We start from the raw sequence: 15,410 nt of genomic DNA on the forward strand, positions 1-15,410 counted from the left end.
ACAGTACAAGCGCTGACTCACAACTATGCCTAAACCCTTTACTCCATGGCCCAGAAAAAACAAACATGAAGAAAACGAAACAGTCACGTGAAACAACCCCTGGGTCATCTGCTGCACAAAAAACCACTTAAAAAAGACACCTCTTTGCTTGAAAGAGCAAGAGAAGTCTTGCTGACACACTTATTGTCCGTTGAAATAAAATATGATTCGAGAGAGATAGTGGAATCATATTTTATTTCAACGGACAATAAGTGTGTCAGCAAGACTTCTCTTGCTCTTTCAAGCAAAGAGGTGTCTTTTTAAAGTGATTTTTTGTGCAGCAGGTGACCCAGGGGTTGTTTCACGTGACTGTTTCGTTTTCTTCATGTTTGTTTTTTCTGGGCCTTGGAGTAAAGGGCTTAGGCATAGTTGTGAGTCAGCGCTTGTACTGTGGCTTTCTTTTATCTTTTCTTTTGTCTTCGTGTTCGCTCTGTTTATATTAACAATGAATCTCAGTATAGCCTGGTAACAGTTAGATGACTTCGTGACCCTCTTTTATTGTCTGGTGGTACAGATGTTCTACCTGTGCTACAAGTTGCTCGTGGTCGCCGAGGCTCAATACAGATTGAAGATATTGTTGGGAAGTTTTAGAATCACAGAACACCGCCCTCTTTGAGGCCTTTAGTAAGATTACAGAATACTTTACGGCCGTACCAAGTGCTGTCAGTTCCGCCCCAGTAGAGACAGCCCTGTGCAACATCGGTCGTTTAATCTTGGCTTGCCCTGTCTCGCAGGGACGACAACGGCATAAGCAGAAATCCTAAAAGGTACGTAGCAGTCCGTGCAGACATGAGTGTGGTCCCAACAGTCAAAGTGTAGCATATACAGAGTCACTTGCTGAAGAGCCGGCGTTGGTAATTTTGATTTCTTCGCAATACCTAGAATAGCAAGGCACGCATATGAGAACCGCAGGCACCACAATGGAGAAAGAGGTTGTTCAGCCCGTGTGAACGCTTTTGGGATAGAAGACTATTGCGCTGCGATGACCTTTGCAATTGCAGTATCTGGTCTGTGCAAAGGCACATGCGAGATGTTATTCTTTGCAATCACCGAAACATGACGTATGTTGATCCTAAAGGCGTCTATAGCGATATACTTCAAAACACAGAAGTGACCAGCGCAGAAAACGCGCAAAAGTATGAATTAACTGGCCCGAACAGCTATTTTGACCATACTTTGAAAGTGGGTGGTCTTTGGAGAGTGGATTATGCCTCCCACTATTGATTCGCTCCGAGGGAGAGTCAGGCATGTGCGAAGTACCTGACCTCAGGCTCTATGGAGGCAATGCAAAGTAGTTGTGCACGTGTTTGAAAGTACGGGTCTGCTAGCTGTACCACAAGAATCACCGAAACAGTGCTCTGTAAAACTCCAAAATGGACTGAAAAGACAACCCTCATGATTTTTCACTAAAACCTAGAGTAAATTAGGGATAGATGGTTCTTTTTTTCAGTAGTGTGATCAACATAATTGCCGTCTATCAGAATCAAAGAAACGATAGGATTTGCCGCAAAAAATATTTTGATGGCCAATGCATAGCAGGTATAGAATCAGATATTTGTGTGAGCTTCCACCAGCGCGCACTCCTATTAAATGCTGAGAGACCTTGCTCCTGGAGATAAGAAGGTTTCGTTACTGCCTGCTGAATTCTTTCACGAACCTGGAGACGCATCACATGAGACCGAAATGCAGATATCATCGGTGTACACAGAGATATCTGGACGATGTTATGGAGGTTCTCTGGGAGGCCCATGAGTGCAAGCATAAACAAAGTAGGGCTGAGAACATGCCCTCGGTCACGTTATGCTAGGTATAATGCGCAGGAGTGGGGCCATCTTTACCCGGAATAAAAAGTAGAACTTTTGGTAATGTAGCTCTGTATCCACGCAAAAATCCGACCACCGATGCGATGACCAGTTTCAGCCACACCAAGGATGGCTTCATGCGCCACTTTGTCATAGGCACTTTTTACATTAAGATTGAGTGTCACGGACAGACGTTTCATTCATTTCTGTTGTTGAACCATTGACACGAAATCGAAAACATTTTCAATGGAGGAGCGACCCAGCCGAAAACCTGCCATCGCATTGGGGGTATATTTTATAGGGGTACCGCTTCGCCTGTGATAAAATCATTCTCTCCATGACCTTACCCACGCAGCTGGCCGCAGCCTACTAGCTTGCATGACATCAGCTCGAGCGGAGGTACCCTAGTTTTAGTTGTGGCAACAGCCGATTAGACTTCCATTCGTTAGGAACAAAACTGTCGAGCCAAGAGTGGCTATCGCGACTTAAGAACTCTTCTTGCGCGTCGTGGTGACAACGTAGCATATGTGATCTCATCTGGCCCTGGTGAAGACGAACGCATACACCCACAAAAGCAGCGTCAAGTTTCTCACGATTAAGAATGACATCTATTAGCGATACCCATGAGTCACCAGGAATATGCTGGGAACCTATAGGGTATTCTTTGCACCTGCACGTTTATTACAGAAGACGGTTCATACCTCGTTCGTCTTATAATCTTGATAGACAGCCAACGCACGTTTGCTGTATAAGCATACGAAGACCCCGCATAGTCCGCCTGTTGAAGGATATGGCTTGGTGGGGATCGAAGTGTTGACAAATGGGCTTCCAGCTCTGGCCGCCAGCCTATCTATTCTCCGCTTGAGTTTTCCACGTCTAGCTTCCTCAGAAAAATGAAGCGTTTAGGTTCACCTGTATCGGCTTTCTGCTCGCGCCCGTAAGTGTTCTGGTTTGGTTTAAAAGGTTTAAGTCACAAAGCTACTCAGGCCATGAGAGACGCAGCAGTGTAGGACTGCGAAAATTTTGATCACGTGGGGTTTATTAACGTGCCCTGACATGGCATAGCCCACGGACGCCACTCCGTTTTGCCTCCATCAAAACGGAGCCGCCGCCTGCCGGGATTGAACCTGGGCACTCCGGCACAGTAGTCGGGCATCTTGACCACTGAACGACCGCGGCGGGGCATATGTGTCCTAATGCGATATCAAAATCATTTCGTATTCTATACGTGGTGTGGTTTCTAGTAACATTCATAGTATTAGATATTGCCGCGAAACCTTCAAAACTGTGTTGGTTGTTTTTTAACAGCCGCCGGCATACAGGCTTATCACTCTGATTCTGGACCGCGTATCACTTCTGTATTCTTTGTTTCTTAATGCTCGATGTCGCGAGTCACACCTTTATCAGTTTTGTTGTAGCGCAAGATGCACCGAGATCTGTCTCGAAGGTTCCGGCCACTCGGGTGTCTTTCCACAATGTTCCAGCCCGTGCTGGTAGCTGTTTGCGACGTTATCTAGATTGTTCTGTGCAGCCTTTAAATTGAGCGTTGACGAGTGTGACGGGCATTCTTTGTTCGACGATCGACGAGCACGTTTATTTCTATCGCCGCCGCCGAGTTGCTTAGTTCTTTTGCGGGCGCAAGTCAGCCCAAATAAAGAGTTTCTTTATTGCAATCATCGACCCTTCATTTGTGTCGTCGACCTCGTCACCACTACGTGACAATATAGTGTCCTCCAATTTGCCAGCGAGGGATGCTTTTTGGACGCCTCGTCCATATGCTTTTGAAATAACGTGCAGCCGATGTGCATGAGTTTACTTAGGGCGGGCGCACCATGTCCATTTAGTTTTATGTAAATAGGGATGCAATCGTGTCCATGGGCCTCTACATCACAAAACCAGCGAACACACCGGTGCAAAAACCGTGAAGCTGATGTCAGTTCTAAGCAACTGCTGTAAGAAAAGCCGCGCTGGTAAGTCGGACTGCTGTTATTCATTACTTAGAGATCATTGTTGGAAGCAATATAAGTACAAATTTCTTTCTTTGGAGCGGATACTAGTGCTTACCAGACTACGTAGTCGGCGTTAAAATCTTACTAATCACCCAAGGAGAACCGGCTACCTCCATGATGGCCTTCATACTTTCGCAGTCCACTGAAGAGGAAGCAAACAAGTATGCTACAATCAATGTAAATTATAGCGCTTTTGTATTCATTACAAAACTCGCGTACTGATTGCTATTTTCACGTGGAACTGGACATCATGCCAGTGGGGATGTGTATCGAGACTTCAGTATGCTCCGCGCATCTAGAAGCGAAGAAATATTCCTACCCGGAGATCCTGACTGCTTGAGATAATCTAGGCTCGCAGATATCTAATATAGGGATGTAATAAAGACGTATTACCGGAAACTTGAGGTTCGCGACTTCAGGCCTCCTGCGTTCCACTGGAAGAACACGGGGCCTCTGACTTCCTATCGAAACGTGGGAAGTTGGCCAGCCATTGTGGTTTAAAAATCTTGAAGAGCTGGACCTAAGGAGTACAGCACCTATAATGCGCTCGAGCAGTTGAAGATTGCAGGGCCTGTATGAGAGGTAGAATGACATTGACTACCATCCTTCAGATCACAAGGGTTTGGCGACCTTACTGCGGGAGCCCATCCGGCGAGGCGGATGTGCTCAGTGATGGAGCCTACGCTGATGAGACTCAAGAGTATGTAATGGTGAAAGCGAAGGTCAAGAATTCGTAGGTGATGCCATCGCGCCGTCCTGATTCATAGAACGCCGACGGGTCACATTGAGACGACGTCGAACAAAATGAAGAAGAGCAGGCGCCAGCGGCGCAGCTGTCATTGGTAGCGGCCAGACATGGCAGTAATTGAATTACAGTAATGTAATTACTGTAATTTAATTACTTTCTTCGGTAATTTGTAATGTAATGAATTACTTCTCTGCTCTGGTAATTCGGTAATGTAATGCATTACTTTCGACTGGTAATTTCCCAGTAAAAGTAATTAATTACTCTCGAAATTACTTTTGTTCCAAAAGCACCACTGCTGCTTGTAGCGCAATAGCCCTAGGCCGAGCGAGAGACGGCACTCTTCAGAAGTCCACGAGATGCGGACAGTGGACGCACCGCGGCTCCCCCGGTTACGCCCACGCAGGCAGCACTCGTGCTCGCGGTCGCGTTACGTCGTCGCTGCGAGGCGAAGGGGGACACCAGAAGGGCTCTTACAGAAGCCATTGCCGCCAGCGGCTGCAGGTGCAGAGTCCGGGCGCTTTCCAGGCAACAAGTAACAAGCTTCGGAAAGCTTGAATGGTGCGGACAGCGCAAGACAGCGAAGAATTTGGCGCCTTTACTGACGGGAACTACTAAAAGTGATGTGTTTGGCTGGTGCTGTGTTTGTCTTAGTTCGGTAATGTACCGAGTTCTGGGAACGCAAAGAAGGTCAACTGTCAGCGGAAACTGAATTTGGCGGGAAAAAAGTGAAATGTGTGCCACGTATTTTGAAAACAAAACTTGGTGTTCTGGTGGTCTTTTTTTTTTTAGAGACAGAGAGAGGCTGGTAGCACTGTTGAAGTTAAAGGGCGTGGTGCACCATTCAGTGAGCCAATCGTTTTTGGATCTCACTGAGCGCATCAGAATTTGGGAGATATTTTGACGTTTTTTTTTTAGTTTTAGCATCAGGGAAAGAGTTATTAACACCGTCAAAGTTAAAGGTGTGAGAGTCGGTTCAGTGGACCAATCGTCTTTTAAGTTAATTCTGATTGGGTGACTGCAAAATGTGGGACGGTCTTCTGATGTACCAAAAACCTGGCCCCGGGATCCTGATCTGGTGTTCTGGGCTAGCAGCTGATTTCCACTTACAGCTTAGCTTTCTAGATGTCAAGTCGAGAGCTTCATGCGTAATATCTAACTCACAGACGCAAGCAGAACTTTCATTTTCAAAATTTGCTTCTGAGGCCTGACAACGGTAATAAGTTTGCGAGAAGACGAGCTTCCGTGGCCGGATCTCAAGCCCTATTTTGAATTCAAGTCAAAAATAGGAGACAATTGTTACTGTAACGTGCAAGTTATGTCCGCCAGGACCGAAGACGTTGTTCTCCAGCTCCAAGGCTTCATCAAATTTGCTGAAGCACCTGCAGGTAAGTTTTTATTTTCTACTCATACCTTGTATTCTGAGTTCGGGGAAAAACAAAAAACAAAAAGACAACGCGCTTCCATTCTCTTCTGTGACCGATCGGCGATTGCGAACTGAACATTGCCAACGCGTATGTGTTAAATTGTTTGCTCAGAAGGCAGTGCTTTTTCTTCGGCTTGAGGCACTTATTAACTGCGTAGTATATTAACAGTGCGTCTAAGACCTTGGTTTTGCTTTCGTTGTGGCGTGAACTGCGCGGCTGATAAGCTAGTTTATTATACTAAGATATTTGGTATTGAGGTCATCTTGTTGCACATTTACGAAGCTTTGTTGAGAATGCAAAATGCCAGGGCGTGCATATTGTTCTTAGACAAATTTCAAATTTATTACAGCTAACTTCTTTACTTACTTAATGTGGCGGCGTTTCTAATTCAAGGTAGGGGAGTGCCAAATCTGGTAATAGAAGAGTATGCGCCTTGTTGGTGTTACTTGAACTTGATATATGCTTGCATCCAGTAGCTACGACGCACTGAGTGCCTTGTTTATTGTGTGCTCATTTGTAAAAAAAAAAGAAAGAAGAAAAAAAAAGTACATCTAGCCTCGATAGCTAATCAAAGGAATTTTGTCGTGCAAAGCGTTTTTCTTCGCGTACTGCTTTCTTTTCAGCTTGCCAGTTTTAATAGAAACACTGAGGTATGAGCCGAGCAAAGAAGAATAATTAGCCGTGTAATCTCCTTTCTGATTACGTATAGTCTAATACTTCCAAGTATTACCTTGCAGAGTAAGGACACAGATCTTTTTGTTTACTCTTATAATTATTTTTTTGTTTTCAAAAAAAGCACCCATACGCTTTGCAAGAACGTGATGTTAGATAACAGAAACGGTTGCCAGACGACTCTGATGAAGGCTCTTCGTCTGCTCTTAAGCAAAAAAGACTGGAAGGCTGTTTTCTAAAAAGAGTGCTCACTCCGTCGCAGCAGGAAGTAGACTCTTCTGTAACGAAGTTCGTTATAGGATCATTCCAAAGCTTCTCCGTAGTTGAACACGAAGATTTTATCGGCCTTTTAGAGACACTTCAACCTGGCATCAAAGTGCTCTCTCGTCGGGCAGTAGCTGAGAGAGTCAACAAAATGTACGAACAAATGAAGGACAAGCTCCGTGCCACCCTTCGAGATGTGTCATCTGTGTGCTGCACAGCCGATTGCTGGACATCCTTTCGTCGGTAAGCAAGCTTACATTGCGACCTCCCTGTAACACTATTAGAAGCATGCATTTTTTTTGTAAAGCATTTTGTGGTATTCTTCTAACCAGAACTTGTTTATTGCAGGAGCTTTCTTGGTGTAACCGTCCACTGGCTGGGCGAAGACTGCACGAGAAAGTCTGCCGTACTGGCATGCATGCGCCTCACTGGACACCATACGTACGACGTACTCGCGCACGCACTGCATGGTGTGTTAGTGGACTATGCAATTCTGAACAAAGTCACTGTGACCGTCACAGACAACGCGTCAAACTTCGCAAAGTCATTCAGGTAAAATGTCTTCCTACTTATCGCCTTAATTATTTCTAGTATCTCCGTCTAAAAACAGAGCCCTCATTTTATCGCTTGCAGGATATTTGGTCCGCAACAAATGAGAGAAGATGATGAAGACATAGAAATGGTCAGCGTGCAGGATATTCTCCAAGTTATTTCTGACTCGGATACCCCTCCCGATCCAGACGAACCAAGGCTGCCAAAGCATGAACGCTGTGCGGCGCACACGCTTAATCTTATTGCCACCATTGACGCTGAACGGGCTCTGCAAGACGTTCGGTACAAGCGTGCATTTACGCGCGTTATGAGCACCCGCAATGCATTATGGAATAAGCAGCAGCATTCCTCTATAGCCTCAGAGGCAGTGTAGCAGCATATAGAGCGCTTTCTAATTGTACCCTGTGCAACGAGGTGGAACTCCCTGTTCAATGCTCTGGACCAGATCAGGCAAACAGGAACACGCTTCAACAAGGTTCGCGATGCCCTGAACATATCCCGGATCCTTGGAGATGACCTTGTCTTTCTGGAAGAGTACACGTCGGTAATTTGACATTTTTATCTCTATATGAAATTATTTGCTATTATTATAAGGCTCAAGTAAGCGTTGATGATGTTAGTTATGCGTGTCAGAAATGTTCATTATAAGATATCAATATCGCGGAGTTCTTAAAGCAATTAACGCATTGCAGATGTGTGATTAAATATTACGCTGTGCTTAAATGTACTGCTTCAATCCTGCTCTTTCAGGTTCTACGGCCAGTAGCGCGGTCCCTCGACATTTTGCAGGGGGAGAAATGCATGTTCATGGAGGCACTTTTGCTAACGCTGTGGTCTCTCCAACGGTCGCTGCACTGTCCTCAGGCGCTACAGTATCGCCAACCACTTCTTGACGCTGTGAAATGCGGCGTCGTGAAGAGGTGAGTTTTTTGAACTTGATAAGTTTAGTAGATGTCCTTTCAAATTCAGGGAATCTTTCTAGCGCGTCAATGAGCGGATGCCACTACGCGGCTGTGAGAATGGAGTCGATATATGTGCATCAAAAGCCTGAAACAGCAATTAGCATGTCAGAAGTATAGAGTACCTGATTATACGTTTGTGTTCCATGTGGTGATGCGTAGCTTATATGGTTGATCGGCGTGGAAATTTGTACGTGTCTCACACTACAAAACTAAACGTCACATCCAGCTGGCTTATCACGTTGTAGGAAAGCTGACAGACAAGTGTAAACTTTTAAACATCGCTCTTATTAAAAGAAATGGTTGTGTGGAAGAGTGAGACAGGATCGAAAACCAACAAGCGAGGGCGTTGTTGGCTCAGAGTCTTGCCCTGCTTTTGCGTCATCCATTTAATTATTAGACGGCACTAGCTGACACCACCGTCATCGTTGCCCTCACTACGAGCTGGCACTTATCATAATTTTTAAGTTAAAGTGAAATTTTCGCTTGTAGTGGAGAAGTGCGGAAAACGCTTTGCTAGTATGCCCGTAGATCTAATTACCCATAAATAAATGCAACAGTAACTGACTTACAGAACATCTGGAATATTGATGATAATGCGGATGACTACTTGGTCACATATAAGTTATAAGCACTATGTTATGATTTATCCAGGTTTGCGCACCAGCTTGCGGACCCGGACTACACCATTGCCGCGGCCACACATCCACGTTTCAAGTTGGCTTGGCTCCAGGACGACAAACTTGAGCGGGAGAAATGGAACCTAGTCCGCTCCTGCTACCAGGCGCATTTCAGGGATGAGGAATCTCCAGATCATGTCGCTGCGCCACCCAACATTGATGCTGATGATGATTTTTTCAACATCAAGAGGGCGGGACCACAAAACTCAGTGAACGACGATTTTCATCGATGGATGAAGAGTGCAGTCAGTTACTTTACGGCTTTTGAATCATATCCAAGAATGAAAAAAAGCTCTTTATGATGTATAACACTGGGCTGCCTTAATCTGCCTCTGCAGAACGACTCTTCAGCATGGCCAAGGACCCGCTTTCTTCAAAGCGGGGCAAAATTTCCGACGCGCACTTTGAAGCGCAGGTACTTTTGCGTTATAATAAAGAACTCTGAAATGCTTTGAGAGCTGTGAGCAGTGCACTTTTTTGCATGTTAAAAAATTTAGAGTAACTGAAATGTAATTCCATTACTTTTCTGAAGTAATTGTAATGTAATGTCATTAATGTTTGAAAGCAGTAATTAGTAATGTAATTTAATTCCTTTTGAAAAGTAATTTTGCCATGTATGGCTAGCGGCCTTTGTGAAATTCTTTTTGCGTCAGGCACGCCTCCTGCGAATAATCGCAGCGGCTTCGCGGTGTATCGAGTTGTCTAGAAAAATTTGCTTAAGCACAGCACATTCGTCGTTTTAGTCGCAGGAAATCTCTAGAGGAGGAATCATGGGGACCGTTGCAGCTTGAACACCTTAAAGCTTGCATGGTATATGACGCAGCATCATGAGGTTCATTGCGTAGGGAGCACACACTCGCTTTGCTACGCACTAAGGTGACATGGCACCGTTTCATAGATTTGTGATATTGCGTGGCCTTTGTTTTTAAACGGCCTTACAAAGTGACCAAACTGGCCGACCTTCACATGTGACGAAAGGCTGTCGCCTTTGAAGACGATCACCACTCGACGTGATGTGGCAAGTAGTGAAACATGGTGTCTTCTTTTGTTGGCTTCGCTAGTATTGAAAGATAATCTTTTGTGATAGCCTCACAACGTCGTAATTAAGTGACGCCGGAAGACTCTCTCCTAGTGGGATAACTGTATGGACTGACATGCCTCTGAGTTCAGTGATGAACCGCAGTGATTCCAGCGCAAACGCATGAAGGATGATAAATACGAAGGTATAGAGCGAGTTCCTTAACACGTCTTTATTTTGTTATGCACGAGGGCCCCAAGTGCACAGAGGCAGTTTGCTTGTTAAGCCACTTCAAGTTGTCGGATCAATACACAGGCAGAGTGACAATTGTGAGCTTCGGAGCTTGGCCTTTTGTGTTCACCGCGGACTGGTTTGATGACGAACCGACATTTAATAACCATCTTTTGAGGCTTAGGTACATCTCAAAAGCGCCTTAACTTGTACAGCATGGTATCTTCGTAACCGGGGTCACTAGGAAGGCTGTAACGCTTCCTTGAAAAACTCAAAGTGGCCACCACCAGCCTGTTCGGATTACCAGGAAGGTCTAAATCTACCGCCACATGACTGGGGACGGCGTCTTAGAATACACATGCTAAAAACGCTGAAAAACACTGGAGATAGAAAGCGTTCCTCAAGGGTGCATGTCGTCGTCTTCCTTAAACTTTGACAAACATTGTGATCTAAAACACGGCATGCTCAGGGCCAGAATAAACAAAGCATGTTAGGCGTGCGTCATGTTACTCATGTCGTAATATAACCGAACCTCTTTATAATACAGTTATAACGATAAATATTTAAATAAAACAAAACCTTTATCACGATAAGTACCTTGCCACATATGAGCGGAATCGATACACTTTCGCTTCCTTGGACTCATCAAACATTTTGTTTGGTTCTGGAAGTTTCTTTTCTAGTTTTTCGCTATTAATTTGACTACACACAGAAGTAAGCTTCCAAGAGATAAAAGAAACCACCAGAAATATAAATTCTTTAGGACCTTCTTCAAGTAATGTGTAACACGGTGGCAGTATGGAGGGATTACAGGTTTCATACTCCGGAGCGTTTCTAGTCTTTTCACCTTTTTGTTCTGATTTAAGGGCTCGGTTACTGCTGATATCACCGTCTCTGGAAAGTCTGTCCTTAGTAGCCGTACAGTATGCTTCTGAGACCTAAGTTGCACACAATATCCACATGACGTATTAATCGATGATTCTAATATTTCTGTGATAATATATCATTCTTTGTCTTCTAGTATGCTGACTAGTACAACAAAAGGACTTTCTGAGTTTTTGAGCTCGGGAGTGGTACATCTAAGAAATTCGTTCCCATTTCAACGTTTTCCCGGGTCCAAAAATTTCAACTTATTGGTTCCTGGTAGTACACAGGTATATTCCAATCCATAGCTATTTTACATAAAAATTTTTTAATTGCACTCACGCCAAGTCGGGTAGTCGATGGGGTCTGTTTGTTTAAGACGACTAAAATCCTGCAAGCACATGCACCAACCTCCATTAACAAGCCCAGCAAAAATATCTACTCGAAAAAGCTAATCTTCCACCTTCCTTAACTCTCCATCCTAGCAGAAAGTCAATTTTTTTGGCGAAAATATCACAGTTCTAGCTTAAACAGATCGACTTGAACATCACTGGACCACACAAAAAGCCCTAAGATGGGGTTTTTAGTCTTCACTGCGCCATGAGGTTTTTTCGTTCACCCCCATCTATTTAATCTGGTTGCTCACATTCTCAGAACAGGACACAACTTAGATATGACCTTGAGAAGTTCCTTGACCGCCAGAGGGTTTTTGTTGCCCCAGATCAAATAATAATTGTTATTAAGCATACAATCAAAACGGGGCATAACTAGAAGCTTCATTAAAGCTTTTGGGGAACTCACAAACTAACAATAGCAACCAAAAAGGCTGCAGCTCCACAGGAAGTGTGCTTTGGGGTAAATGCGGTAGAAAATGAGTGAAGAGTAACAGCATGAGCATGTGTAGTGGTGGCTTATCTGTCACGCCCACTGTCAATTCTGTGGTAGGATAACTAGGTGCTGGGGAAATAAATTGAGTGAGGTAGAGTGGATGCTCCATTTAGCCCTTGTTGATAGTGATGGGAAGTGCCTTCGATATAGATCCGATGGAACTGGTGAATGTTAGCAGAATGGAGAACGCTAGAGATCCTACACCCGCTTCCAGGGCGGCTCTCTATAAAGATGGCACAATCATATATGAGCTCTCCCATTTTCTCGAAGAAGTGGGCGCAGTGCGGGCACGCCAGGGAGGGAAAGAGGCCTTTGCCCCCTGGACGAGTGTCGCCTGGCGCTCAGTGTGCATGTTGCGTGGAAAAGGGGGCAGGCAAATGGTGTTCTCGAATGGACTGAGGGATGGCTGGTATGCGTGTCCGTTGCGACGCCATTATGGTCTTCCCATTCGTGATCAGTGCCTGACTACCTGCGCTGAAAACCAAACTGGTCTGCACCAGTTAATCTGGTACTGTGCTTGCTGCCGCGATCTTAGAGCCGAAAGCTTTCTATCTTCGCGTCCGTACCTTTTGCTGTTGCTTGCTCCGCTTGCCTTCTCTTAAAATGCATTGCACTAGGTGTCTTCAATGACGGTCTATCTTGCCTTCGTATTATATTCCTTGCCCATGCCCATCTCTTCTTCATTTTGATTAGAATCCTATTAACTCGTGTTTTTTTTTCGGGAAGTACCTTCATCTCTCCCTTTATCCTAACATTACATATTCGAGTTTGTTTTTTGGAAACTTTACACCTGTGCCCTTAATTCAGGTCGGACATTTTCTGCTGGCCGGCGCGCTTCTGCCCTTTAGGTTGTTAACTCTAAGATACAGCTGATATATATTTTTTCTTGAAGGATGCAGGTAAAACAGCACGTAAACAGCTAATAATGACGTCAGAATAATTGCGAATGCATTTCATCTTGTCTGTTTCGCCGACCGGATGTTCAATCAACAGTTGCCTTCCGTACGTTCAGTGATTAGATGAACTTACTACTTACTGCAGTTTCCTTGGGAGATTATTGAATATTATTTAATATTACGCGAAGCATATATACAGGTCGTTCGGTCAAAAAACAGTCCCCATGTCCCAGTTTTCAATAGAGTGTTGTCGGAAGATGAGGGAAGTGTTCGTAACATAACAGAAAAAATAGAGCTCTGTAGTTAACTGAAAAGGGCCAGGTAAAATGTGGGAAGTGTGATGGCAATTAGTGGTTAACTCTGCAGCCAGTACTGGTTAGTTATGGACAAATATAAGCCATTGAATAAAATAATAAAAAAGAAAATAGAAAAGAAGAAATAAATAAAACGTAAGATGGGAAAATGAAAATAACCGAGAAAAAACAGTGATGATTGATTTCGCCGTAAAAAGCGGAAGTGGCGAGTCGCCGTGTCGTAGTTAGCCGTAACCTAAAAAATTGAAAGGAAACCAAAATTGCTGATTCATTGTGCCGTATCTTGTCCAAGCTAAACAAATTATGGGAACCCTTAAGCTCCACATTTAAGGCTATTAAGGCGACATTAGGCAATCCTATGTCCAATCAGTGCCTCACCGTACCAGCCACCAAGTACAACCGTGACTGTTTGCTCACAATACCGACGCTGAATGTTTTGGAGAAGGAGACCTTCAAGGCTGTCGCGTTAAGTGATGAGGGATTAACGACTATACAGGATTTTTGTTTTTGCAGAAACTTAATCGAAGGCGAATTTGAGCAATCAGTCCCTTGAAATGAATGAAGAATGCTTCATGGATTCTCCTCGCAGTTTTCACTTCATATCACCAGGAAAAACGCGGAAGAGTAAGAAACGGCCTACACATTTTGCACTGCCTACAGCAAATTGGAATATTGATTTCTGCGCCAGTCCTCATCGAACTTGTATGCTGACGAAGCCAGTCGTTAGGGCAACGTTTTTTGTGACCGATACATGGGTGCCACGTGTGTTCCGTTGAGCTAATCGTCATCATTTTACTGAACAAATGTCGTGGCACCGGCGTTGGGAAGAAAAAGGCGAGTTACTTGTGTTCAGGCGTCTTGTTCGTTGGAAAAATTTTTACAGTTTTCTGCAGTCTTCTGCCGGGTTTAGTGCAGCGTTACCTCCGCTTTCATGCCATTGACATTAATACTTCCCTATTGCAAAAGCCAGTGCCACTGGGTGCCAGCGCCCCAGCGCCATACCTGATTATGGTCCCAGTATGACGCTGGAAACTAGGCGCACTGGGACGCGCCATACTGGGACGCTCCGCACTGGCGGCACTGTTCGCCCGGAGAAAAAAAGGCGTAGGATAAAAATTAAAAAGTAAAAAGTAACAAAACAGGATAGGTACATAAAAAAAACCTAAAAAAAGCAAAAGAAAAACTACTGCAACAAGCTCGCCTCGAACTAAGTCCCTAGTTCAATCACTCACTACCTCAGCAGGCTAACCACTCGGCCACGTCGAGAACTGGATTTTGTTTAAAATTTTCTGCATTTTATGTCATAAGCCGCATTTATAAGGTTGGGACTTCATGTTTCGCAGTCTACAGGCCATTGCTACCGCTCTAACAATTGCAACTTCTTGATCATTTTAGCTTGCTGTCTGCTCTCACGACTTGCAACTATTGTTCTGGGTGCCTATGCGCGCTATTTTGTGCGCTAGAATCATTTTAACACGTGGAGTTTGACATCGCTGGCAAATTTACCAACGGCGGCTCTTGGGTGGTGCTCTGCTACCGTGGGCGTACTTTTCGCTGAACACGGAGCTTTAGTAGAAGCCTTCAAGAAAAAAAGTGCGACCAAGCTTCAACACCGGCAAGCGCCGCAGCGATGACCCTAATTGCGTGTAACTAAACCTTATTTGTTTGTAAACATTGCGGGAAGCGTTGCGATGACCGAGGGCTCGGCTGCTTGATATGCAGAGTAAGAAGGATCTCAAAAGCTTGAGAAACGCGCCAAATATTATGTATTACAAGCGCTGTATGTTGTTGCTTTTTCTCTCATGGGCCCATCGCTCGGTAAACTACTTTCCTCCTGGTTTTAGTTTTTCCTTCTGCTGTTTATACTGGGCCGTGGTGCAGGCTACGCTCGCCAGCGATAGAGCCCGCATTGAACATTTTGGCAGTAATCATTGTGTTAGAGCGCCCTTAAGATCAGCTGTGAAGTTGGTTATGCATGGTAGCGCACATTATTCAATTCCAGCTTTAGTTGTGCGTTAATTGTCAGTGTGTCATGAGCGCGGCGGTCGTT

General features: G+C 44.6%; 1 protein-coding gene and 1 long non-coding RNA gene across 3 annotated transcripts in view; both read left to right on the forward strand.

The window, feature by feature from the left end:
* Positions 1 to 516: 516 nt before the first annotated feature.
* The window catches only part of LOC146189737 (uncharacterized), a 190,410-nt gene continuing 175,516 nt past the window's right edge, over positions 517 to 15,410 (forward strand). For both annotated transcript variants that reach the window (XR_014707683.1, XR_014707684.1), the window contains exon 1: positions 517 to 806. This is a non-coding gene — a long non-coding RNA (uncharacterized LOC146189737). The remainder of the gene's footprint in view (positions 807 to 15,410) is intronic.
* Positions 7,884 to 9,537, forward strand: LOC146189738 (uncharacterized). Its single transcript, XM_084603318.1, has 3 exons — positions 7,884 to 8,054; positions 8,261 to 8,430; positions 9,124 to 9,537. The coding sequence occupies exons 2-3, from the start codon at positions 8,312 to 8,314 to the stop codon at positions 9,449 to 9,451; spliced, it is 447 nt and encodes a 148-aa protein (XP_084459444.1). The 5' UTR covers positions 7,884 to 8,054; positions 8,261 to 8,311; the 3' UTR covers positions 9,452 to 9,537.

This window comes from Amblyomma maculatum, chromosome 5 (genome assembly GCF_055883805.1).
Source record: "Amblyomma maculatum isolate TAMU_Amacu chromosome 5, ASM5588380v1, whole genome shotgun sequence".
NCBI lineage: Eukaryota > Metazoa > Arthropoda > Arachnida > Ixodida > Ixodidae > Amblyomma > Amblyomma maculatum.